The sequence below is a fragment of the Diabrotica undecimpunctata genome, chromosome 8, assembly GCF_040954645.1.
Source record: "Diabrotica undecimpunctata isolate CICGRU chromosome 8, icDiaUnde3, whole genome shotgun sequence".
Lineage (NCBI taxonomy): Eukaryota > Metazoa > Arthropoda > Insecta > Coleoptera > Chrysomelidae > Diabrotica > Diabrotica undecimpunctata.
The window spans coordinates 99749028-99776307 of NC_092810.1; the positions used below are offsets into that span (position 1 = coordinate 99749028).

Below are 27280 nucleotides of genomic sequence, written 5' to 3' on the forward strand. Positions count from 1 at the left end.
GCAACCAACTGGAAAAATGTAATTGGAGTGGAAAATGACTATGTTAACTATTTACCAGCATTAACCAAACTAACTATAAATTTAGAAGATACTAGTGATAACAGCGACTCTGAGTAGATTAGTAAGTGCTTAATTCTAATTAGACGTTAGGTGAAACCTTTATTTTTGTATGTAATTGTAGATATTCTCGTTTTGCTTTTATATCTTTGAAAATATAGTAAAAACAAACTTCTTAATTTATAATTTTGTTACTGGTCAGTATCGTATACTTTTTTGAGATCAATAAAAAGATGAATCTCTGGCTTCCTTGATATTTTTTTTCAGTCAGATGAGTTATAGTAAACACATGATCGAGACACGATCTTCCAGTTTGGAATCTTGCTTTCATACGGCTTCTTCGACAAAATTTTCCGTATAGTCAACTAAAGGTAATTGTCACTTAGGATACATTTTTAGTTTCCATAACAGTCTTTTGGATCTTTGTTGTCAATGGGCGTAATTCATGCTTCTTTAATAGTGCTGCCGCTATACATTCAGGTTCTGATGCGTTGTTTTACATGGACTTTAGTACTTTTTCAGTCTTCCTCTTCGTCTAGCCATTCACGTCCACATCTGAACATAAGCCTCTTCAAGTCTTCCTTTCCATTGTTTTTTATTGTACGCTACTTGTAGCCAATTTTTCCCGGCAGTCCTTTTCAGATCATCTGTCCATCTCATAGGAGGTCTGCCTCTGGGTCTTTTGTGTTGGTATGGTCTCCAGGTTAAAATTGATCTGTGCCATTTGTTTAGATCGCTCCTAGCTACATGCCCAGCGTATTCCCATTTCAACTTTAATGATTTTTGCACCACATCGGTGACTTTGGTTTTCTGTCTTATCCATGTGTTTGTTTTCTTGTCCTTAAGTGATTTTTCCATCGCGTGTTGAGTGACTCTAAGTATATTCATATTCTTTTTTGTGATTGTCCATGTTTGTGCCGCATAAGTTAATATCCGAATAATGCATGCATCAAAAACTTTAGATCTAAGATGTAATTGAATTTGTTGATTTCTGAGTATATAGTTCAGTTTACCGAATGCTGCCCAAGCTAACTTTCTTCTTCTTTTTATTTCTTCAGTTTGAATTTCCCTATTTAGTATTATTTTTTGTCCTAAGTATATATATTCTTCAACTTTTTCTATAACTTTATCGTTTATTATTGTCACGGTGTCTTCGGAGTGCATGACTTTTGTTTTGTTTAAATTCATTTTCAGTCCTATTTTAGAAGATTCGGTATGTAGTTCTAAAAGCATGGTTTGCATTTCTTGTAGGTCAGTAGCTATCAGGATTATGTCATCTGCAAATCGTAGATTACTGAGGTAGCGGCCATTGATGTTTATTCCCTTATATTTCCAATTTAGGTTTTTAAAAACGTCCTCCAAAACTAAAGTGAACAGTTTGGGTGATAAAGTATCTCCCTGTTTGACTCCCCTGTTTAATGGTACAGGGTTCGTGTGTTCATTTTCATTTAGGTAGTATGTAGCTGTAGCTTGGTTCATAGTTTCTTTTATTAAGTTAAATTAATAAAAGAAACTTTTTCAGTACATGTAGCAAATAACGGCAGCGAAAAAATTGTTCGCATCGACAAAATGTTAGATAAAAAAAATTGAACAGTGTGAAGTTTTTGTTAAAACTCGGTTTTAAGTTGGCCTAGTAAAGGTATAAAACTTTGCAGAGGATGTACTGGAATTACAATCTAACCAATGCCAGGAATTTTTGTGTGGTACAAACGCTTCAAGGAGGGAAGGGTGTTGAAGATGAGCAACCTTTGACTTTAAAAAGTGACCGAAATGACTATTTGGCCAAAATCTGGCTAAGAAAAATAAAAAATTATAAAAAGTGGCTAAATAAGTACAAAGTATTTAATTTAAAATAGTCAAAGTACTGGTTACGTTATTATAAAATACCTTCTAGGTATATATAAAAAAAAGTTAATAAAGGTTTTAGACCTCCTACCCATTTTAAAATTATGGAGGTACCAAGTCTTCTCTAAGAAGGTGTCAAACCAAAGTTGTGGTTCTCTAATAGAACACCCTGTATTTAATTTAAAAAAATGAATTCTCTATTTTTTCCTGATTACAACATACGATACCTTAGAACACAATTGTGCTATGTCCACTTTTTTTTTTCTTAAATATTGATGACATTCATTTATGATAGAATGATACAATATATTTCAACTGCACAACTGATCTATGTCCAAAAATAATCTAAAGTTAATTTAATAAAGTTAAATAAAAAAGTGTTATGTCCACCTTCTAATAATATAGGGGTGCACATACGTACCATGTCCACCTGCTGGATCGTTTAAGTGAACACTTGTGCTATGTCCGGACATAGAACGTTTGTGTTATCAAGACAATGACAAACATATTATTAATATAAGCTGTCGCTGTGTTATTATTAAATTTGTGCTGCTTACTTTGACCTAATCACTGTCGGCAACTGTCGAAAAAGTAAAGAAGTTCATGCCAAGCAAGTAAATCTAGATGATTGCAAATGTCGGTTTAAATGTAGACTTGCTATAAGTATTGAACAACAGAAACTATTATTTCGAGAATATTGGAATTTGAGGGATTCATCTAGACAGAAGAACTTCCTATGCTCCATAATAAAAGAAACAACTGTTGCCAGGAAACGAAACAGAAAAGTTGACTCCAATTTTAACAAAGAAGTCAGCAGAGCTTACACCCTTCCCAACGGCGAAGGTGAAAATGTAGTACGAGTCTGCCTCAAGTTCTTCTGTAATACTTTTTCAATATCAAAAAGAATTTCAAATGATGCTTTGAAATTTAAAAGCCCGAATGGCAACTATCATGGTTGTTATAAGAGAAAAGGAAGATCGGCAAGTAACGCTACTCCGCAAGCTCGTATTCGAGAAGTATCGGCATTTCTTTCGAAGTTTCCGAAGGTTTCATCACACTACTGCCGCCAACGCAGTTCCCGATGATCTTACTATTGAGAAAATGTACGGCCTGTATAAGGAAGATGCTGGAGAACAAGCAGTGAAAAACAACGTTTTCCGAAAGATATTCAGGGAACATGAACCTCCTTTAGCAATTTACATACCAAAAAAGGACCAATGTTCCCTGTGCAACGAGGCAGAGAGAACCAAAGAAACGAACACGGAAAAATACCAACAGCATGTCCAAAGAAAAAATGCAATAAAGGTTATGAAAGATGAGGATAAAAAAGCTGCACAGGACAATAAAAACATTATTTACGGTAGTTTTGACCTTCAGGCAGTTATGACAATACCGTATGCTGGGGGTTGTCAAATTTACTATAAGCGGAAGCTTTCTTTGCTTAATTTTACTATCTTTGGTTCGCTTAATCAAGGGCACTGTTTTTTATGGGATGAGACACAAGGAAAAAAGGAAAGTGCCGAAATATCAACCTCTTTATTAAAGTACATTGAATCATTAGATCCAGATATACAACATCTCGTGCTCTACGCAGATACTTGCGGAGGGCAAAATCGAAATCGCAATGTACTTGCAAGTATGTTTTACGCCGTGAATACATCTAATTTAGAATTGATTGATATTAAATTTATGGAAAGTGGCCATAGCTACCTTGAGGCCGACAGCATTCACGCCACTATTGAACGATCTCGACATTCAAAAAATATTTACACCACCAATGAATAATTATTAATCGAACTTAGCAGGAAACGTCCATTTCCATACAATGTCCAGCAGCTAGCGTACGACGACATTTATGACAGAGGATTTGTCAAACAAGTTAGTGCAAAATAGAAAAAAAGCAATTGATGGCACAATATTAAACTGGCTAAAAGGTTAAATTGTTCAGATTCGAAAAAGATGTTGACAAAGTTGGCTTCAAATACGATGACGTGCGTGGGGAATTTAATTATATAAAAATTAACCGTGAAGAAATCCAATGGGAAAATATTTTTATTTAAAAAAAAAACGGAAATATCACAAACGCTTAGACATTTCAATTGCAAAAAAAAAGGGACTTGTTAAGCCTTCTGAAGCATAGCGTGATACCCCGAGAATACTCACTTTTTTATAACAACTTGCCCTCGGCTAGAGGAAAGAAAGATTTGGCAGTGTGGAACTGCCAGGAAGACGAGGATTCGGACTACGATTAATTTGGTTTATTAGTGTTTAATTAATGTATTTATAAGTTATAAGACTTCTACTTAATTAAAATATATATATTATATATAACGCAAGTTTTGACTTATTTTGACATGTTTTACCTTTTATTTTATTCCTACTAGGTCTCACTATTTTAATTATTATTAATTAAACACTCTACCTGGAAATAATTATAATATAAATAAATGCGTGATATTTGATGAATTCAAAGTAAAAGATCCTAATCAGGATTTATTTGGGATGAAGACTTTTTATAGAATACTAAAAAAAGTTAGTAAACAATTGTTCCATGTCCAGAGTTGTAAAAGTCTATGTAGTACAAAGGTGATATGTCCATACAAATTTTAGTAAATCTTTAATTTATTGGAAAATCTTTTAGAAATAACTCAAATTATTATTGTAATTATTTTCCTTAGATTGCATCGAGTTAGTAAAATAATTAATAAAACAAAATTATATGCAGCACTTGAGTAATGCAATCCGCAAAACTTTATTTTGCATTTTCAAAAAATAGTACTCCGAGGACATAGCACAATTGTGTTCTAAGGTATCGAAAAAGTTATCAGGGATAAAATAGAAAGTTTTAACACTTATGAGCATTTGTGTTCATAAAACGTAAACATTTGATCATATTGTTTAATTGTATGGGATGTACTGTTATTAACAATTTTTTTTATATAGGTATTATTATTTTACAATAAGTTGTGTTCAGTAGAATCGATTACTACCTGGGTATATAAGAAGTTGATAACACCCATATTTTTTATTTAAACTTTATAGAAAATGAAACTTTTTGGTAAAATAAAATATTTACTGATACCAACATAATTTGAAGACCTGCGACTGTTCCCTTTACACTTAAAATCAAATATTTGCAAAATAATAACTTTTATATAATTTAAAATTAGATATCGACGCTATTGTTCAGTAGAGTATCATAATGGACACTCTGTGCCACTGGTCAACACTGTTGCCAATTTACTAGTATCTTACTCGCTCTTCTTCCCTTAAATTTTCCAAAGAAATTACGTGCCTACTATACCCGATGTCGACAAACGATAACTTATCCACCCAAACTTTAGATTTCGTATGCCCAGCACTAACCCACGTCTCATCCAGGTAATAAATCTTTCGACCATCATTTCGCAAGATTTAATTTTCTTTAAATATTCCCTCCTCTACAAAATATCTCATCTTTCGCTACCTTTCTCGTCGATATTTTCACTCTTGTTTGTTTCTTAACTCATAAAAATTTTCATTGGCAATAAAACACAACATTTATTGAAATATTTATTATTATCTCATTACATATTTAAACAATTTACGTCGATAAAGGGAGATGAGTAAACACTACTATAAATCCTACAACTTAGAGATATTTGGTTGACGTTTAAAGTGCGGCATTTCGGAACACAGAACAAAATATGAAATATTTGTACTGAACCGTTCTGTGCTATACTACAGCAAAGAACTAGCAGTTTTTTCTTGTAGTATTCAAAAATGCGTCTTACTTTTAAATTTAGTACTATACATATATGTTACTATTCTAAAAAAATTATTTCTCACAGTACAAAAACTTATGAATGAAATACTTATGTATAACATAATTGTTACTTCCACAAAACAGTAAGACAACAAGTGATGGGGTAAAGTTAACTGTCAAACAATTATATAAAAAAATATTTATAACTTCAGATTTTTATGAATTCTTTATGACTACATAAACAAACGCAACTTTATGTGCTAATATTTTTGCTGGACGATGGTTTGAAGCTTCTTATAATAGAAACTGGACTTTGGAAAAATGGAAAGTGATATGAAGTAGCTGCGGAAACGTAGCAACATCCCATGCGCATGTAGTTGCGTTGCACAAATAACGCTTTAAGTTATTGCAAAAAGATATACGCCATGAACAAGCAAAATAATGGAGAGTAATACACAACTGTTTAGTTAAGGGGACTTTAGACAAAGTCAAATCATTCTACTGTGAAGTCAGAAAACTATAAACAAGTCAGAATGATTAAAATTTGCTATTATCGGCCTATAGTTAGGAAAAGAAAAATTCCAATCCTCTATACGTACATGTGACTGTGTACCAACCATACCTCTTGTTCAACGTTGGAAAAAGCTTATGTCCTGATTAGACAAAATAATGGAGTTAAAGACAAAACTACTCACTTAAGAAGAAATTTAGACAAATCAGAAGATCTATACCGGAAAAATAATAAAAAAAAAACAATAGTTACTCACCCCTATACATAAGAACTAACCTACAGATACATATTTCTGATATAAATCGGAAGACTGAAAGTGTCAAATTAATAATAAATTAAAAAAACTATCTGCAGAAGTTGCAATGTACTCGTATTTAAGCCGCTTTCCGTTTTGATTTGAAATACACAATTACTTCTATTTAAATATTGTTAAATGCTTTTAAAACTACCGAAACTGTGAGAAATTCTATCTTAATACACAAAACACTTACATTTAAGAGACGATAAACACGTCCCACTCCAAAATAAGTAAAACCATTCTTCAAAAACAAAGAAAAGAATATATGATATAAAATAAAGGTGTATTAAAACTCAGCTATCCAGGCACCAAATCTGCGTTTTAATAAAGACCATTATGATCCAAAAAAAACTATCAAAAGGTGAAAAAAAGTACTTCAATTTGAAGTCATATCGATGTCGTTCTAATATAGCAGATGTAGTTTTGTTTTAATGGCAATGAGATGCTAATATTTCTGAATAATCTTGAATAATTAAATTTTGGATGCATTAAAATTTGCAGTATGAAGTGCTAGGATCCTGGAGCTTATTACTTATAAAGTAACCCATCATACAAAAATAATCAGTAATAAATCAAATTTATGCAAAGACTTACATTTAATTAGTAGTCCAATACTTTGACAGACAACACTCCTGTAAATAGAGATTCTTTGTATGTATGTGACAGTTATCTTACTTAAGAAACCTTCTAAATAAGGAAAACGAAAATCAAGTATAAAGAAAATTTGAAAGAAAAATATAAGTCTTTGCTGTAATGGACAAAAATATAATGTATATGGATTCATATTAAGGTTATGTAATGAGCTAATGAATTAAAATGCCCATAAATCGAAATGGAATGTGTTACACAAATGATATTCATCATTGGAAATGGCATTCCGTTTGATATATTAGGCTTCCCCTCAGTAGTTGCGTTCAGAGTTGTTATGGACACTGCAAAAGAAAAAAACAGTAAGTTAGTATTTAATTTTAAATGAAAAATACAAATTATTTAGTAACATTTCATAAATTTGCTCACTGACAGTAAATAGAAAACTCATTCCCATAATTCAACTTTGTCCTTTCCTTACTTAATGTACAACTGAAAGTTTCTCGTGAGACTTGAGACAGGCCGAATGAGAAACTGGACAGAGAATGAGAGAATGTTTTAGTAATAGAGTAGGTATTATAAATGAAGAGAAGATATAAATGAGGAAGTAGAGGTAGCGTAACGAAGCATAATCCTCCCACTCCAACTACTCTTCGGCAGATGGAAGTTATTATCAAGTAGAAATATCTACTATCTAGAAAGTATCATCTGGTGTGGTTTGGATGGTATCTTCTTAAGATTCGCACCCAATTAACACAAAGATCAACACAACAATTTATCTGAAAAAGTGTTATGTGCTTTTATATAATGCGAGAATAGAAAAACTGATTGAAGTGTTCGAAATGTATTCATATCAAAGAATATCTCTGGTCTCCTTGGACAGAACACAAAACCAATGTGATGATTTGCAGACAGAAGAGAAAAGTAAAAAGTTTCTGAAAATACTGGAGTGAAAGTTGAAGTTTCTTCGTCATGTATATAATGAAATTACATCTGGCAGATTAAGGCCCATGTGTCATGGACAAACCACTCTCAGTAAGGTAAGTTTGTCTATGATTTTAAACTTTAATCTTTCATACCAGAGGACAACTTATTAGGAGGCCCTATAAATAACTATGTTTGAAATCTGTATGTCTGTCCAAGAATCAGTGCAGGCAAAACTGCAGCAGATACAGAAAAACAGATAAAGGACTGGGAATCTACATTAAAAGATATATATGAAGAACATTAGACAACCGGTAGTATTTTCTCTGAATTTAGTTGAGAAAATTCGCCATCGCTCCTTATTGAATTTATAGTGAAAAATATAGAGATATTTTTGATTATTTTACATTGTAAATAAAAAATAATATAAAAAATTAAACCAAAAAACATGTATTACCCACTTTGTTGTTATTTGTAAGTATGTACATGAAATGGTGCTCCTCCCATCGAGTCGACGAATCGTCTAGAAGAAGCAGACAGCTTTATGGGATGATTAGTGATTCCTTGTTAATAAAAACAGAACAACAAAATCACTAGTCTTCCACACAACACTGTCCAGTTAGTAACAGTCCAAAATCCACAGCAATCCATTTGTTAGTAGCTCCATTATTTACATTTATATATAAAATATTAGAAGAGGTGTTAGGAAAAGGAGATTCGTGCAAAAAAAAGGTTTAAGTGTATCAGTAACAATTTTATAGATAAGAAGTAAGTTTTTAGATCACGCAACAATAGTCTAAACAGTTGAAATTTTGCAAAGTTTGTTTATTCAATATTCGAAGATGGCATTGCGTGGGGCACTCACTAAGAGTGAAATTTGGTCAAGAATCCTGTCACTCTCACTCCGATTCTGTATTCTAAGTCTGGCACTGTCTCTTGAACCTCAGAGAAAAGACATGCTTTAAGTCTCTTGGTGCATAATAAGCCCCCGCAAACTTGACTAGTGATATTAAACCGTGAACACTACTTCCTTTATTCAGTTATTCTCTCAGGTCTGTCTCTCCTATTTTTCTTTTGGCTTTATGTATGATTTCTATTCTTTTAATCCCATTTTTCAACTATTATAGCCTCTTGTTTATTTTGTTATCACTAGCCCTTACTATTTTTAATCAACTTTATTGTCAGTTTCAATTATGTAGATTTCCTTTTATCGGATCAATTTATAGTTATCCAAAATTTTTCTACAATGTCTTTTCTTTTGTTCCATTTCTATTATTTCTAATCAAGTTTTTAACTTTTTGCCAAATCCCTGTTATTCCATTTCCCTTTAACACATTCGTTCTAGTCATATTAGCATACCTATTTTAACACTGTTCCAAGTATAAATTTGTTCTTTGTACTCAACTGTTTCTTGCTTTGAAAGTTGTTTTATGTTACTCCAATTTCGATCCTTTCCTTTTATATGCATACATAATGATGTCAGTTTCTTCTTATTTACTGTATTTCAATGATGGTATTTTCTTTTTGTAGTCATATCTGACATATTTATTTAGTTATCCTAGATCTTTCTACTTCTCAAATTTCCTTCTCATATCAGAGGTTCATATCATTATGGCGATTCTAACCTTATTCATAATAGCTGTCCTGAATAGTTAAGCAAAACACATAAACCACTCTATTAAATTTCTAAGCCAAAAAATTCTTCATATTCCAATGCTGTCTTTTATCTTTACTTCCATCATTAGTCGTAGCATTGCATATCTGCCTCATTATATGACCAAAGTCATAACTTTTCTCTTTTTCACTGTTTCCATTACTTGTTTTCTTCTTTTTATTCTTTGCAACACTTCCTTCATTTGTAATATGGTCTATCTATGTTGTCATAAACATTCTACGGCAACACAACCTTCTAATTTATGTGAGTCTGATTTTTTTGCAACTTCCATGCTTCAACGTCATACAATAATGTGGAGAATACATAGTATCGTAATAGTCTTGTTCTTAATTAATTGTAATGTTATATATGTATTTGTTAATAACTTTTATCAATAAATTTATTAATTTTCAAGAAGATAGATAGCTCCTGCTATTTCTATACAGCATGTCATATGGAATTGTATCTCTTTTTTGCTCTGCGTCTTTCATTAACCATTTGCTATGTCCTATATCATATTCTGTAAATCACTTAAAATATCTGTAATTATAACGGTATGTTTCTAGTAATATTTTTATTCTTTATACTCAAGTTTTTGAACTGTGGTCAGACTTTTTAGTTTCTCTAAAGCATTTTTTTTAACTTCAATGTGTCATAAACTTTCTAGTGGTGTATTATTATTCTCTAAAGCTGTTTCTAATTAGTAATATGGTCTTCATTTTCTTTCTTTTCCTTAGGTTTCATATATCTTTTGACTGGATATTTTATTCATTATTTATACGTGTCTATGATTTGATACGGTTTTTGTTTATCATCAAATATTTTCTTACCTCATGACACTACTCATTCTATCACATTTTATTTGATTATTGATGGTAGGATGTGGGGTTACTTTTATCAAAATGTAACAAAATATATGCTCACTCATTTTATGGCGATCATTTTTAATGGTTTAATATGAGGATGATTCACAAAAAATGGATATTTTTACACATGCAATGTTCAAATATTAATACAAATATAAAGTTATTTTATCATAGCATTACTACTTACTATCTTCAATGGGAATTAACCACATCGACAGTACATTATTTGTTTTAAATTCACGTATAAAATTAGAGTTAAAAAAATATTAATTTATATAGATGAGATAGATATATGAGGTAGACCAAAATTTCTTACCATGTCAGGATAGTTTTTTCCTCATGATTTACAATGCAACATACTAACGAGAGAATTTTACTGTCATGTTATGATTTTTCACCATCATAATAAATCACATGCTATGATTTTACTGACATATTACAGTTACAAGATAATTTCATGTAAATGAATGAACTATCTCCAATAAAGTCGTCCCAGCAGCGCACCTCAGAAATATTGACAATATCTTTTAATATCATCTACTTTAGAATCTATGTCTGAATTGTCAATATTTATATATGAAGCATATAAAATTAAATTATTAGAAGAATTTTTTTGGATTACAAAGTAAGAAAACAAAATGTGTTTAACTTATATTTTGAAACGATTTCCGAATTGGAAATCGAAACGTCAGAACGTATTTTCAATTGAAATTGTGGTTCAATTTCTATTAAAGATAGTAAATAATTACAAAAATAGATCATTAACGTTGCTACTTTTCTATGCAAATTGTCGATACAACGCCGCACACTTTAAGTTAGCGTTTTAGTAGCTTAAACAATTAGTGTTTTACAGAAAAGGGGTGCAGTAAACAATAGATTGTCTGTGATCCAAAAATAATAATCCACTAAGTTTGGTCAAAGTACCAGATTGCTTTAGAAAAATAACTTATTGGAAAAATCATGGTCAGATCATGTACTTTTAGGATATAAGATATTCTTCAAAACTATGATTTGTTCAATATCTTGTTTTGAATTATTTCGTAATTTTTTTAATTTAAATTGAGTTCTAAATTCTTCCCTTGTCACTAACATTCTTGCTAGTCAAGGCTCCCTTGAATATACTCATATTATACATTTAAATGGCTTAGTTATATTAGTTCAAACAACAAAAACGAACATTAAAGAAACAAACGCCATTTACTTATCACTGTGAGTGTTTGAGGACTAATTTTTCCCAATACCAAGGTTCGCACTGGAAATTAAAACTGGTTGAAAAATCTAGTTTACAAATATCGCATTACAATATATACAGTAGAATTATGATTAAAATATACATAACAAAGCTAGTAGTTAGCGATTTAATTATTAAACAAACATCACAACCTAACTATTGAATATATATTTGTATACAAGGATCATTCGAAAGTCTGAGACCTAACAATTACATAGATTTTGGATACAATGACCTGCCAATCAACAGGTTGAAATTGATATTGAAAATTTTCGTTTAATCCAATTTTATTTGGCAGATTCTCGGTAGTACATAACGTAGGATATGGATCTGTTGATTGAACCAGACTAATGTTACAAATTATTGGTAGATGGTCTGTATCATATTGGAAAAAGCATGCTTAATCTTCAAACTTCACGAATAAGCTGGTGTGTTTCCGGTACAATAACATTCCTGACATTCATTCAAAAAAATCCTGACTAGAAAGGCACATGCAATTCATGCGTGTTTTGAAACTAGCAGTGTTTCTTTATGTATCTTCTTAAGAAAATGTTCAAACTCTGGAAGATGTAGAAAAATTTCAAGAAAAGCAAAGTTTAAACTCAGATGAGAAAATTTTTGTAGATGCCAGATGAAAGATATCGTAGATACGCTTTTTCATACTCCTAACCGTAATTTCTGTTATCTGACTCTTGTAATTTCATTTGGAATTCTGCTGAAGAGAAACATGCCCCACTCTATATATTGATAATTGTCTTAATTTCTCAATCCGAGGACGCTAAATATCTTGGCATGCACTTGGATCGCCATCTAACTTGCAAAAGTTAGAAAATATTTTTAACAAACGAAAACAGCTTGGACTTAAATTGAGAAATATGTATTGGGTCATTGGACGCAATTCAAAACTATCTTTGGATGGCACTGCTAGCGTCTCCAATACAAACATCTTACAGAGATACCAAAACAAGGTGCTGCGTGCCATAGTCAATGCGCCATACTATGTATCCAACGAGGTGATTCAACACGACATCCCCCTAGAATCCGTGAAAGAAGCCATACAACGTTTTAGTGCTAAATACTGTGAACAAGTGCTAGTGCATGCTAATGCGTTTGCTCGACAACTAAATGTGCGGAACGTCTTTAAAGTGCGTAGACTAAAACGGCAATTGCCGTCCGACTTGTCTAACTGAACAAAATAATTCTAAGGAATTCTAATTCTGTTAACATCCTCTTAACATTGATCACTTCATGGCTTGCTGAGTACAGATTTTTTATCAACATTCTGCACCTTAAGACAAAACTATTAAACTTCTAGGTTGTTTATGGATATGTTGCTGCTAAGGACTAAGTTGGGCTTCTTTGGAATTAGAGTAGTTTTGATCTTTCACATCCAACAAAGGAGCAGATTTTATTGATATGATACTACTATTAATTGAATTACAAAATCTTAAGGAGTCATTTCCATAGGCGTACTGTCATAAACAGACAATTGGTAGATCGCTGTGTACAATCATATTTAATCTAGTAAAAAGTCATTTTATGAATTGTTAAAAAATATTATTCCGAATTTGTAATGTGTTAGGACTTAGGAGTTCGAACGATGCGTGTTTAAAAACTACCCAAAATAATATACATATTTCAAATTGGCTTAATCAATTCAACATTCATTACAACAATCTCTTAGAAAGAAGGAAATAGGCAAAATGTACATTTTACATATCGATGGTAAAAGTCGAAACTTCATAAGTCAAAATAATTTTTTAAAAGAGCGAAAAAACTTTGATGTTTTTTCTTAGTATTTATTAATTATTACTTTGAAAAAAACATGACTATACATTCGGAACAATATTTTGCCAGAACGTTCGGAACAACATTTTGCCAGAACATTCGGAACAATATTTTCAACCCATATTCTCGTAAATCTACAAATAGCCAATTTTTGACTATGACGATTCGACATTTAAGCGTTGATAAATAGCTGATACTGGAAATATAAATTAATGAAAACATGTTAAGGTTCTAGTAATAATTTAAACTTTTTAATTAAAATATAAATTTTAACTTAAAAAGATATGTAGTTACCTTTGTTGGAGCAGATACTGTGCCATCTGTATCTGGTTGGGCATTCCACTGATGGTGATAATGCGATCATTGGAACCTGGAAGAGGTTCATCAATAGTAATATTGGCGCCGGACTCCAAGCGGATTTTCCTGATTCTGACACCTCCTTTACCGATTATAGCACCAGCCAGCTAAAAAAAAAGATATTTATAATTAAAAATTTCGTTACGATATAAAAACTTGTGTAAACTATTTTCTAACAGAAATCTTTTTCTCAATTCCTTTGTTTTAATTCCTGTCTGTTAAAAAATATTTACAATTAGGAACGGAAGTTATCCTAGGGCGGCACTAATAGGTGTCAATTCTATATTCCCATTATATAAAACGTATTCACAGCAGTCGCTGTCCCTATTGTCCCCCTTACCTAATAAGTATATTTTAAATGGTTTATTTGTGTATATAACCCAATTACGTTTAATACTCCCGCCACCTGTTGGCAAATATACAGGCCAGGCAGTCACGGGTACCTCTTGTAAATTATATCATAGATTAGGTTTAACTAATGACAAAAAAATCTGATGATTTTGAAAACTGAGATGATGTGAAACTATATTATCCAAATACTTCATAACAAAAATTAAGTATGTGAATCTGTGAAAATGCTGTATATTTTTCTCCATATATACTAAACCAGGGGTTTCCAACCAGGGGGAAGGGCGCGACCCCCCTTGGGGGCCTGAGGACATGTCAGGGTGAGGGGGGATGGGTGGGGCGCGAGATAAGTTGAACATTAAATTAAATTTCGGTAGTATTTCTAAAATTGTAAATTAGCCATGATGTTTAAAGATTAAAACAAACCACTGTAATATCTGACTTTACTACATAAACTTGAAAACAAAGGCTTGAAAGAATGAAATGTAAGCCGTACAATGTGGCAATTTGGCAACCAAGTGTTTCTAAGCACTGCCAGGTGTTTGATATACCTCGGCCTTACCCGCATTATAAGAGTGTATGTGTTGTGAGATTTTAATAGTCATAGTTGATTTTCAATATAACATGATTTGAGTGAGAGAAGATATTGTAGTCAAGATGAAATCAGCAAAGAAACGCAAGTATAATGATGATTAAATCAAATACGGGTTTATTTGTATGCTTAAACACCCTCAGTGTGTAATTTGCTATAAAGTATTAAGCAATGATGCAATGAGACCTAATGATCTTGAAAGACATTTGGCATCCAAACATAACTCTTTTAAGGAAAAACCAAAGGAATTTTTTGCTACAAAATCTGAAAATTTAAAATGCATGAAGTATGAAACAGCTGAATGCTAAACCTGTAAATATAAATATCATCCAAGTTTATGCTCCCACTGCTGACGCAGATGAGCAGAATATTGAAGAATTCTACCATCAAATAGAAGAAGTGCTAAAAATAACAAAGAAACACGAAGCAATAATAATTATGGGTGACTGTAACGCTAAAGTTGGACAGAAGATGACGCAGGGCATCACCGGAAAGTTTGGCTTGGGAGAGAGAAATCAAAGAGGTGAACGTCTAATAGAATTCTGCCAAGAAAATGACTTCACCATTACAAATACCTGGTTTCAACTTCCAGAAAGGCGTCTCTACGCGTGGAAATCCCCTCAAGATGGACATCAAGGCAGAATAGTACAGAACCAAATAGACTACATCCTAATAAACCACCGATTTCGAAAAAATATTAAAGATGTAAAAACTTTCCCCGGCGCAAATCACAATTTACTCTGCTCCAAAATACAAATTAAATTAAAGAAATTAACAAAGCCAACTAAGCCTTGTAAGATATATCTCGACCCCCTGAAAAACCCTCAAACGCGCGAACACATCACAGCAGATAAATAGTAAAATACACAGAATATCAAATATACCAAAATAAAAGAGAACCATTAACGAATGCTGGTATGATATTCAAAACTAGATTTTAGAGAATGTACAAGAGTCTTTGAAAACACCTACCATGTTGGCAAAAAATGAGTGGATGACACAAGAAATTCTAGACCTGATGGAAGTTCGACGGCAACACAAAAATAAAAATATTATCGAATACCGTGAAATCAATAAACGCATAAAAAGAAAAATTAAGCAAGCCAAAGAATCCTGGCTTGAGAATTTATGTAAAGAAATAGAAGACCTCCAAAAAAAGCATGACAGTTTCAACCTCCACAAGAAACTTAAATATACTGCCGGAATTAGAAAACAGAAAAATGCTCACATACTTAAAAGCGTGGACGGAAAAATTTGTGATCAAGAACAACAGTGCAAAGAATGGGAGACCTTTTTGACGATGCTTCTAGAGAAAATGCTCCAAATACTGCCTGTGACAACCAGTTAGACAGAGGTCCCAGTATACTGAATTCAGAAGTCAAAAAGGCAATACAGCAAGCCAAAAACAATAAAGCACCTGGACCAGATCAAATCCCTGCTGACCTCTTAAACTTTTGAATGAAGAAAGCATTGCCTGCTTAACCACTTTCTTCAACAAAATTTATAACGAAGGAAAAATACCAGATGATTGGTTATAGTCACTGTTTATAACATTACCAAAGAAAAAGCAGGCCCACCAAATGCAGCGATTTTAGACTAATCAGTTTGATGAGTCACACACTGAAGATACTCTTATGAATTATACAAAACCGAGTATTTCTTCTATGCGAAAGTAGGATGGGTAATAAGCAATTTGGATTTAGAAACGGTCTAGGAACTAGAGAGATGACCTGGAAACCAGTTTTATGCAAAGAAACCTGTCTATGAATATTCGTGAGAAGGTCCTGAAATGTTATGTGTGGTCCATCCTATTGTATGGTTGTGAGACATGGACGTTAAAAACCACAATGCTAAACAAGTTAGAAGCATTCGAATTGAGGTGCTATAGACGAATCTTAAAGATATCGTGGGTTTCGCACACTTCCAATGAAGATGTTCTTCAAATGATCAATTCAGAACGTCTGCTCATAAACACCATAAAGAGGAGAAAAACAGAATACTTCGGCCGAGGACCTAAATATCATCTACTTAGCCTTATAATACAAGGAGAAGTTTAAGGAAAGAGATGGATTGGTCGAAAGAAACTTTCATAGCTGCGTAATATTAGACAATGGTGTGGTTCCACAGTAGAAGAATTATTTCGCGCAGCAGCCGACAGAGAAAGGTTTCAGGAAATTGTAAACATGATGACGGCCAACGTCTGAATACGGACACGGCACCGAAAGAAGAAGAAGTTTAATAGTACTAGTTCTTCTGCTCAGTCATCTGAAAAAGTGCTTGAAGCTTCATATGAGCTATCACTTCTATATGCTCTTATTATTCTTTATTCTTGGAGAGACGCTTGTTAAAGCGTGTTTGTAGATGATATTATTCTTGGAACGCAGAGTAAGCAAAAGTTATCTCAAATATCTCTTTCCGATAACAATGTGAAATGCTGCATTGATGATATGGCCGAAAACATACAAAACCAAGTAGTTGATGCAGTAAAACAATTACCTTTTTTTGCTATTCAGCTAGACGAGAGTACAGACAGCACAATGTTCTCAGTTAATTGTTTATGTTCGATATATTGAAAACGAAAGAATGAAAGACAAGCTACTCTTCTACAGAGTTGGAGACCACGACAAAAGCTATAGTGATGTTATAAAAGCAGTGTCAGACTTTTTTGACAAACATGAACTCTCTTGGCAAAAACTGTATGTATGGATGGCGAGCCTTCAATGTTTAGTTCTCGCTCAAGGTTTGTGCAATTAGTAAGAGAAAAAAATGTTGATGTGACTGGGATACACTGTTTTATACATCGACAAGCCTTGGCAGCAAAAACCCTTCCAAATGAACTCGATACTGTCTTGAAAGTTGTGTATTAAAGTAGTGAATTACATGAAAAACAGTGCATTGAATAATGAACTGTTTAAAACTCTTTGTGAAGATTTAGAAAGTGATCACAAAATACTGCTATTTCATACAGAAGTATGGTGGCTCTCAAAAGAAAACATGTTGGCAAGATTATTTGATCTTCGAGATGAAGAAATCACCTTGGAACATCAAAAGCAACATGAACTTAAGTGTAGCCTTCAAAAAACATTGTACCCAAGTATTGGCTTATTTGTCAGACTTAACCTAAAATTGCAGGGTGGAGACTCAAATATAGTTACTAATCGTGATGTGATTAAGATGTATATTGAGAAATTGCAACTTTGGAGGCGTAAAATATCAGCAAATCCCTGCAATTATTCAAATTCCCCTAAAATAAAGTCAATCTCAGAAGTAAGGCGCTTCAAGGACATTTATGAAGGATCAAGTTTGAAAATCGAAATGTCAAAGCATTTTTAGAGCCTAATTGAATAGTTCCAGAAATACTTCCGAAACACTTATGACGAAAGTATCTACAAAATGTCAACTGATCTATTCCATGTCAACATAGACTCTCTGCCTGAATCACTTCCAGGCTGTCTGAATCAGAATAAACTTAATGTTGCTAATGACGTGCGTTGTGCACTTACTAAAACTCAGCCACGAATAGACATACTAGTAAAGAAAATACAATCCCATCCAGCTCACTAACCAACCTAATCTATTTTTGTTTTATTAATAATTTTTGTATTTTATGAAAACGGATATTCTTGTATCTTATCAGTATAAATAAATGTTTTGTTTTCAATGTAATACTTATTTGTTTCTGTTTTGTGCCTAGACCAATTTATTGTAATGGTATGGGGAACAACTATGTATGTTCCAATGATTTATTTAACTTTATATTTATATTCATTAACAAAATATCTTTACAAAATCTTTGTTGCACATACCTCTTTAGGAATGGTAACTTGAGTGCTATTTTTACCAGTAGAAGCGCTTCCGCTACCAAATGGACTAGGAGAAGTATTGAGACCAGCTGGCGGGCTGAATTGGCCACCACCGCTCCAACCGTTACGGTCGAACGCTCCTCCGCCAGAACCTAAAACATAAATATGTAAATGAAAGCTTAAACTCAAAACCTAAATACTCAAACTATTTAAATGTAAGTGCTTTGTGGGGGCCACTGATGAGAATGTCACCATAATTACTCGATTTTAATTTGACTGTAGTTATAAATGAATGTATAGAATAAGCAACAATGGTTTACTAAAAGATTTAATATAACACTGGTCCACAAAAATCAATTTTTTTTGTTACACGGATAGAACATGGTGTTCATTATGTACAATATCACCGAAAATAAACTTGAATTTTTTCTATCATCCACACTTTATTTGCTACAAAGAATTGGGCATTTTAGAAAAATATATAAATTTTAGTATGTTTTTTGTGGTGCGCTTGCCTTAAAATATTGTGGTAGATATTTTACAGATACAGGTAGATACTTATTCGCTGTTCTTGAAATAGTGGATAATTGTCTATTTCCCCTTCTCTATATCACCAGATGGAACCTTGAAACTTTCAAGTTCTTCATTAACACCCAAAGTCTTTGGTGGTTTTGTATTCTTCGACTTCAGTCCTACGCTCTGAATTTTTGTCAGACAAAAGTAACAATCTATAACATAGGCTATCGGTTCTCTCCATATAATTGGTACTGCAAGGCACATTCGACGTTTTGTAGCTTTTAACCAAGCTGTTAATAATGTTACACAAGTCATAAAACATGAGAGGCCCATAAATTACCTACTTTAAATCCGAAATAAAGTTTGTAAGCTCTACATACAAGTGAGATGAGAATAAGTTTGTGCGATTTGAAAGTATTTTTCTCTATATCTTTTCTTCTTTTTCCAATTTTTTGGAAGCTATAAAGAAAAAAATTGGTGGCGCCCTTTTTCAGCAATTAGAATATATTTTTTTTCTTTGTTCTGTTCGTTTAATATTTCTCGTTTAGCTCTAATAGCTATATTATTTTCTTTTCTTTCTCCCTATTCTACTTTAGTTTGTGTACTAGTGGAACTGTCTAAAGTACCTTCTGACTCTGAGCAAAGTGGCTTCGTTCATTTTGTGCGCCCAAACACTCAAAAGTTTGTTTGCTACAGCACTTATATTTGGATGCGCTTTGATTGCATTAAGAATACATTCTTCTTGTAAATAATCTATTGTTCGTTCAGATTTTGATTCTGTAAATATTTCGTTTTCTTTTAAACAGTTCATTAACACTGATCAAAATGTTGTCACTATTGATAATTAAAGTGGCATTTTGAAATTAATTGAAGTAATTTCAATCACTTACACTTTCTTAAACTATCAATGGAAAGCCGCTAAAATAGTGTAATAAATACAAAATAACCATGAAAAATGAAGAGTCAAATTAGGTACATAAATAATTCCAAACAACGAAAATGTCATATTATCCCAGTCTTATACCCTACAAAAGCAGATTCTGCAAATGACTAAAATATTTGTATTATTAAAAATACTGAATGGGCTATGGTTCTACTAATTAGTAAAAATATAATTTTTGTACAAAAAATTTTTTTTAAGAAAAATTATATTTTCTGAAATCTGTAATTGTGCGTGGGAATATGTGGATAGGCAATTTGTATTGTCTATTTGTGTACTTTGTAAGAGCATTACTAGAATTTTCATAAAACAATACAGGGTGAAATGTTTTATATGAACAAAACCAAATTTTTTAGGACCGGTCCTGATTTTTTTTTTAGTTTTAGTAAGGTCGGTTAAAATGAGCACAAGAAATATCAGTGCAAATTCACAACTCCCCATCTATATTATTAAACTATGGGCGCAGACACTTCTTAATAAGCATTAACATTCCCCAAAAGCGTGTCCCTATGAGGTAGGAGAATGTAAAGTTCATCATGACTCACCCTGTATAATGACTTGACAATTCAGTAAAATGCAAAATAGATGCATCAGTCAATAACCTTAATATGTATGTACATAATTGATGGATTTCTGAAAGTATGTGTGTAAACATCCTCTCTTCGATAATCATTTAATCCGGCGTATTTGATAACTCGGCATGATGTAAATCCCGAACGTGCCGGATTAAAGAAAGTTTACTGTGGTTTGTACAAATAGCTAACCAAGTTTTTGAAAATAACGGGTATCCGATCAAGCCAGATTAGTAATCGATAGTGCACACTCGCCTTCTACCCAACTGATAGATGCAGGTGGTCCTTTATGAAAGATTACATTGAAAAATATTATATACAAGGTAAACCAAGCGGATGTTTTTTTAATCGATATTTTATGTTTTTTAGTGAAACTGTTTTTAGAAAAATCAAAACATCAAACTCATTCTTTTGCTCATACTTTTCTGAAGAAAAAAAAATATGTTAAATTCAAATCGGTTAATAAACAAAAAAGTTATTGCAAAATTAATAAAAAAAATAGCTGTTTTTGAATATTGTTTTTATTAGTAACTTTTTATTATTTATGTATTAAAATTTGTTTAAATGTAACCGAATATCGTGTTTGAATTGTGTGCAAAAGATATGCCCGATCAGTTGAATAGTTTTTGAAAATTGAATTTGTTTATAAAATTTATGGCGAAAAAAGGCTTGTCTTGAATAGAGTTTTTAAGATGAAAACAAGCTTGATTGGTCTAATAGTAAAATAGAAGATCTTGGTCAAAAGTTAATAATTTTGAACAGTATAGTTATAGAGAAAATACTTCATTTAATCAATAATCTTCGTCGAGGGACCATAATAAAATACCATTATATTTTGGTAGCGGAAAAGAAAGGAAAAAAATCCTGTTTGGAACGTTAAATGAGATTGAAACAGTAAATGTGTTAGTAAGTAATAAGCGATGCAATTTAGGTAGCACAGTAGCGCACCCAGAATTTACCTTTGGGGGAGGGGGGGGGGTTTGGTTGGTCACCGAATTTTTTTTTATGTTACCTCCATTTTGAGTCCTAAAAATGTGTGAGTAACAGTGTCGGCATAGGGTCCTGGGGGGTTTTAACCCCCCAAACCCCCCCCCCCCCCCCCGGGTGCGCCAATGTTAGATAGCCGAAGGAATATTTGATTGTGTAATAAATATCATTTATTTCTTATCGTTTTTTGAAATTTAAGTAATAAGGTGTTATTCACTTACCTCCTCTTGAACCAAATGCAGATCCTCCAAAGCCACTGTCTCTTCCGCCTCCAAAACCACTGTCTCGGTTGCCGCCTCCAAAACCACTGTCTCTTCCAACGAATCGTCCGCCTCCCAAGCTGTCGCGGTTACCCAAACTAAAAGATGTTATAAAAAAATTACATGATGTATGATTGAATTATTAACTGAACAATCCATAAAATTAATCGCTACAAAACATGTGATGGATTCGACCGTTACTTGATGGAAATTCGTTTTATATAACAATAAAACACTGAAAACTTTGTTTTCAAAACTTCTACAAAATTTATTATAATATTTTATCACTACAGCTGTTTCGGCAGAGTGCCTTTATCAAGTGACTCTGCACTCCGCCGAAACAGCTGCAGTGATAAAATATAATAAATTTTGTGGAAGTTTTGAAAACAAAGTTTTCAGTGTTTTATTGTTATATATAAAAAAATATGTTTTGGTAGATTTTATAATGTTACAATATATTATAATTCCTTTAAAAAATATATAAACAGTCTTTTTGTCCGAAGTAAAACTGTGTTTTTTCCAAAATTTTAAATTAAAATTTGTTCAGGTTTAGTAATCAATAAAAATCCATGTACACGTGGTGAAATGTATTGGATAATTAAAATCAAAACATAAAGTTATTGTTTAATATTAATATACTCTTAGTAGTCTAGTATATCCCTCTATTAAGTAGGATGATCTAGGATTTATATTTTTCTGATTTATATTAACACTAAACACATTTGATATGATACTCTTTTAGCCCTTCCGAAAAGTAAGACCTCGTTTCTTTCAAAAGGTTCTTTAACTTTTGGAATACGGAAACATATCTGGCTTATAAGGTGGGTAGTTGAAGAACCCGTATCCTAGTCAATGTAACGGCCGCATTTGGACAGGTTCCCTGCCTTAATGGAAGAGAAACCGCTGATTTGACTGTTCTTTGGTCTTCGGCGGATAGAATATGAATAAGAATAGAAATGAAGCCATATTTTATAAAAAACCGCGTTGCAGTGAAGAAAATACTGATTGTATCAATGGTTTTTACAGATTCAGTTGATATAGCTTCGGTCATCGGTTTCAGGAACACCTGGACGTTATCGTGGAACACACTCAGGGTAAATATAGTGCAGTGATGAGGTGAACGGCGATTAAAAAGCCATCGCTTATATACGAAAAAGATTCACCGTGCGATTTTTAAAGAGACAAAATATTCATTGTATATCAATGGCCAAAATGCTCTCGGATAGCTAAGATAAAATTCTGACAACTGATGTCTCATTGTGAGTTTTAGTTCTTTTCTCTCGTTTTCTTTAGTTCTTCAGTTTGACTTTGTACTTTGCAAAGAACTTTCAATTCTTTACATATGGGAGGTTTTGTGTATTAAATTTAAACAAGAACAAAATGTGGAGCTTACTACACTCTGTTCAGAGACTTAAAAAAGATTCTGAATGGATTAGCTGTATTTTGGTAAATAGTATCACCATTTCTTAAAAAAATGTAGAATTTTGTTACACAAGTTACTAAATTTCTATTCATTTTGTTCGGGTGCACTAACACCTTCAATAAATTGACGACCTTGTCGCTGTCTGTCGCGTGAATAAACAAATAATTAAAAATCTAGTCGGGTTTTACTTGGCGAATGGCAAATGTCCAAACCGTGAGAAATTCTTTATTTTTAATGCCATCTAAACACCCCACGTTAAATTAAACACGAAACTAGTTTCATAAACATTAGTAGACAAGCCACGAGAAGAATAGGAAGAAAAAACTCCTACAATTTGAAAAAACTGGTAAAATAAAAAAGATGTAATAAAGAAATAAAACAATTATGAGATACAGTTTGAAGCATTCTCCAATGTTTTAAATAATAAGCTGTATAGCATGTGGTATCAATATTATTGTAACATGTTCCTCAAATTATTCTTAAAATGTTTTGATATGTACTATGACCAACTTGCACAGTTTTCTTTTCAGCTTTACAGTGTATCTGGAAAACGATAAGGAAACCATATCCCGCTATTTTGTGTCGTTAGACAACAGAAAAATATTTACCTGCCGCCTCCGAATGCATCACGACCACCACCACCTCCTCCTCCTCCTCTGTTTAAGGAACCTCCGGCAGGTCTGTTGCCGCCGAATCGGCCACCATCTCTGTTGCCGCCACCTCTGGGTCCGTCGTTTCCTCTGCGGTTATTGCCGAAACCTCCGCCTTGGTTGTTACCTCCCCATCCACCATATTGCTCGGCGTATACTTCGTCGTAGTTGTGGGGGTCATATGGGTTGACGGCTCCTCTGATGGGACTCTAAATAGTAAATTAATAATCAATATTATAAAACATGAGGTTTTATTTATTATGCTAATAATCAAAAGTTAAGTTTTAGCTGGTGTAATAAAGGAAAATGAAACAATAAACAAGAAAATGACCCTAAACTTAGTTTAGGGCAAGCTTAGATAATAAATGTGAAAAAAAGTAAGATGATACTTAATAACATTTCAAAGAAAGTAGTTGGGGTGACAAACGATAACAAAAATAAAATGAATTGGGATTAGCAAAAAAAAAGTGTTTAAGAGGAACTAAAATATAGGATACATAATAAAAAAATATCCAAATATATCACAAGAACATGCTACAATCCGGGGAAGTCAGGAAAAAGGAAATGTTTAAAAAATCTGAAATGATCAAATAAGAAAAATATCAGTAGAAATACATTAAAAGAAAACCATATATGAACAAATTTAATCAAAGGAAGAAAGGAAAGAAAAAACGTGATGGGAGTGATCAAAGAGTGGAAGCATAACTTTATCGTCTACGCACGGAGCGATGGTTTTTATTTTATTTTATTCGATTTTATTAAGTATTATTTAATTAATTTTATTAAACAACACGCATGGGATTGAGTTTACTACTTCATGCAGTGTATGGTCGCGAGATCATTACATTTTATCATTTTAGTCGCTTTTAGTTTTTTCGTACCTGTTCGCAATTCACCGCTCCATCCGTAGCCCGCGCTAAGAAAGCTATGCTTCCAAAAAATATGTTGTGTGAAAATGTATAATAAACATTTCAGACTATTGTCATTTGCCAACGAAAAATATAAAATTATTTTTTGGGGTTTATTTTTCAATATCCATTAAAAGGACAAATAATGTTTAACAAAGAATAACTTTAACGTTACTCATTAAGCTCTGATCAGATTAGAACACAATTTTTATAAAATACACTACTACGGTTCTGTTTAAAAAGTCCTTAAATAGTTATTCCTTGGACGATATCGCATTTAACACTTTTACGTGTACATAAAATAACATACGTTAATGTATAAAAACGTTTTTTTACCTGTTTGATGAGCGTTAAGATGTCCCTGATTGTATCGATGCATTTTGCGGGCTCCCCAGTGATTTGAATTACTCTGTCGGTACTTTGGGGGGCAACATTAGCATAAATCTGAACGCGGGCACCAGTTTTCTGTAACAAAAAAATAATTGTTAGTTTTGGTCTCAGATATTTCCGAATTGCACAAAAAAATACGAATCGCATAAGCTTTATTTTTATATGTAAACAAAATAAGATATTTCTTAATTTTATATACAAAATGGAAATGTTACAAAATCGAACACTCAATTTGCTCAAGTATGCTAAATACATTTGGAAAAACACGTGACTCGGTATTATGAATGCAAGTGCATTGGAATTGTTGGATGAGCTAATATTCGTCACGGTTAATTCTTTTCTATGGTGTTACATAGTATTGAAGAAAAAAAACAATTTTTGCTAATAATTGTATTTTAAAAACCAAAAATCTCTTTTATTTATAAAAAAATTCAACTAAAAATATTGAAAACTGTCGATTTTTCCTGCAGTTTTCCTATTCCAGAATTTTTTTGCGGTAGGCAGAAATATTTCGTTGTAGGTTCATCTGAATTCAAAAACTCGAAAATGTTCTTATAGTTTATGCCCTTCGCTCGTGATTGAATTAAGGAATTGAGATAAACATTTAATTTAAGTTTTAAATTTTTGTCTTATATTTTTTAGCATTTTTCCAATTTTCATCGTTTTGAAAACATTTTTTTTTTCGCATAAAAAAAGAACGAGTCGACCGATTGGAAAGCCAATCACAAAACAATAGTATAAAGATGAACTGTGGAAAGTTTCAGCAAAGTGGTTAATTCGTTCTCGAGAAATCGTGCATACCGCATGGAAAAACAAAGTTTCGAGCAAAAAGCCTTTTTAAAGTATTTAAACTGAATGCGTGGTCGGTATGTGGGTAGAAGGCATATAACGACCGCGCGGTATTCACACAACGGGAATTCACTTGTACGGGTTACGAATACATCAAAGATTGATAAAAGGAGTAACAGTCAGAAGCGCTCCAACTATTTTCTGACAGAAATACATCCGTACTTGGGTACGACATACAAACATTACTACCCAAGAGTACCTAATTGATATCCTTAGGATTCGGGTGTACATTCCTTTCGAAAGCGGATTTATAGGTCTTGAAGTCATTTACATATCAGGCAAAGTCCAAAAGGAATGCAAACAATATCTTGAGAAACTGGCAGTCAAAAGATGAAATTAAACATGTAACATTTTCTCAAAACACACAGCAAACTCATTTGTCATAGGCTCGGAATACTTTCATAGACTAATCAAAATTCCTCAATAACAGATTTGAATATAGGTAAATAGGTTTGAAAAAAATTTCATGAGAACCTATTTATACTGTTTTTGTAGCACTGAAACAATTAAATCTTGTACTTTTTAATACTCTTTTACTATTTTATAAGCTTGCCTTATAAAATAACAAACATTTGCACAATTTTCGAGTGGGCACGTTTTCACGATTACCATTTTATTTTATCCTGAGCGTTCCCCGAGGATGAAAAACCGGGATAATTTTAAAGAAAAATCAACTTTTACGGTTTGTGGAACAAGCTGTCAGCTAAACGAAATATAAAAACTTTTTAGGTACTTAATTTGGCTGTTCATTGCTTAAATGAGGCACATTTTAAAAACATATTCTCTGAAAAGTCGGCGTGAGATGAATTCTGGTGATTTTAATGGAAAAGTTAAAGCTGAAGGTTTACGAACAAATATATTGTTGGATAAAAACCCACATATCCGTATTTGCAACTTAAATGGGAATAAGCCACAATTAAAGGTTAAAGTACGTTTATTGACGTTTCAATTTCCACTTCGGAAATCGTTCTCAAAATCAAATTTTGATAATAAAAATGCTTGACAACGTTATCGTTTCATTCTTGATGTAAATCTACCAGATTAAGTTCAAGAAATTATTCGTTCTGGGTGTAACACTTCTAATGTCACTGAGAGAATCCCCAGAAGAATACTGTCGTAACATGTGACAGTATTTTACCGAGTGTGAAGAATTTATTAACATCGAATTTCCCATTATC

At 32.5% G+C, this 27280-nt stretch overlaps 1 protein-coding gene across 5 annotated transcripts in view; it reads right to left on the reverse strand.

Moving 5' to 3' along the window:
• Positions 1 to 5441: 5441 nt before the first annotated feature.
• Positions 5442 to 27280, reverse strand: part of LOC140447799 (ubiquilin-1-like) — a 173041-nt gene continuing 151202 nt past the window's right edge. For 4 of the 5 annotated variants that reach the window (XM_072540663.1, XM_072540664.1, XM_072540665.1 and 1 more), the window contains 6 exons: positions 25200 to 25328; positions 23914 to 24164; positions 21844 to 21980; positions 18611 to 18759; positions 13802 to 13971; positions 5442 to 7388 (listed from right to left, as the gene is read on the reverse strand). In XM_072540663.1, the coding sequence (XP_072396764.1) occupies positions 7358 to 7388; positions 13802 to 13971; positions 18611 to 18759; positions 21844 to 21980; positions 23914 to 24164; positions 25200 to 25328 (867 nt within the window). In that variant the 3' untranslated portion in view covers positions 5442 to 7357. Of the gene's footprint in view, positions 7389 to 11689; positions 11741 to 13801; positions 13972 to 18610; positions 18760 to 21843; positions 21981 to 23913; positions 24165 to 25199; positions 25329 to 27280 lie in introns of all 5 variants that reach the window. The other variant, XM_072540662.1, reaches the window with a different exon arrangement.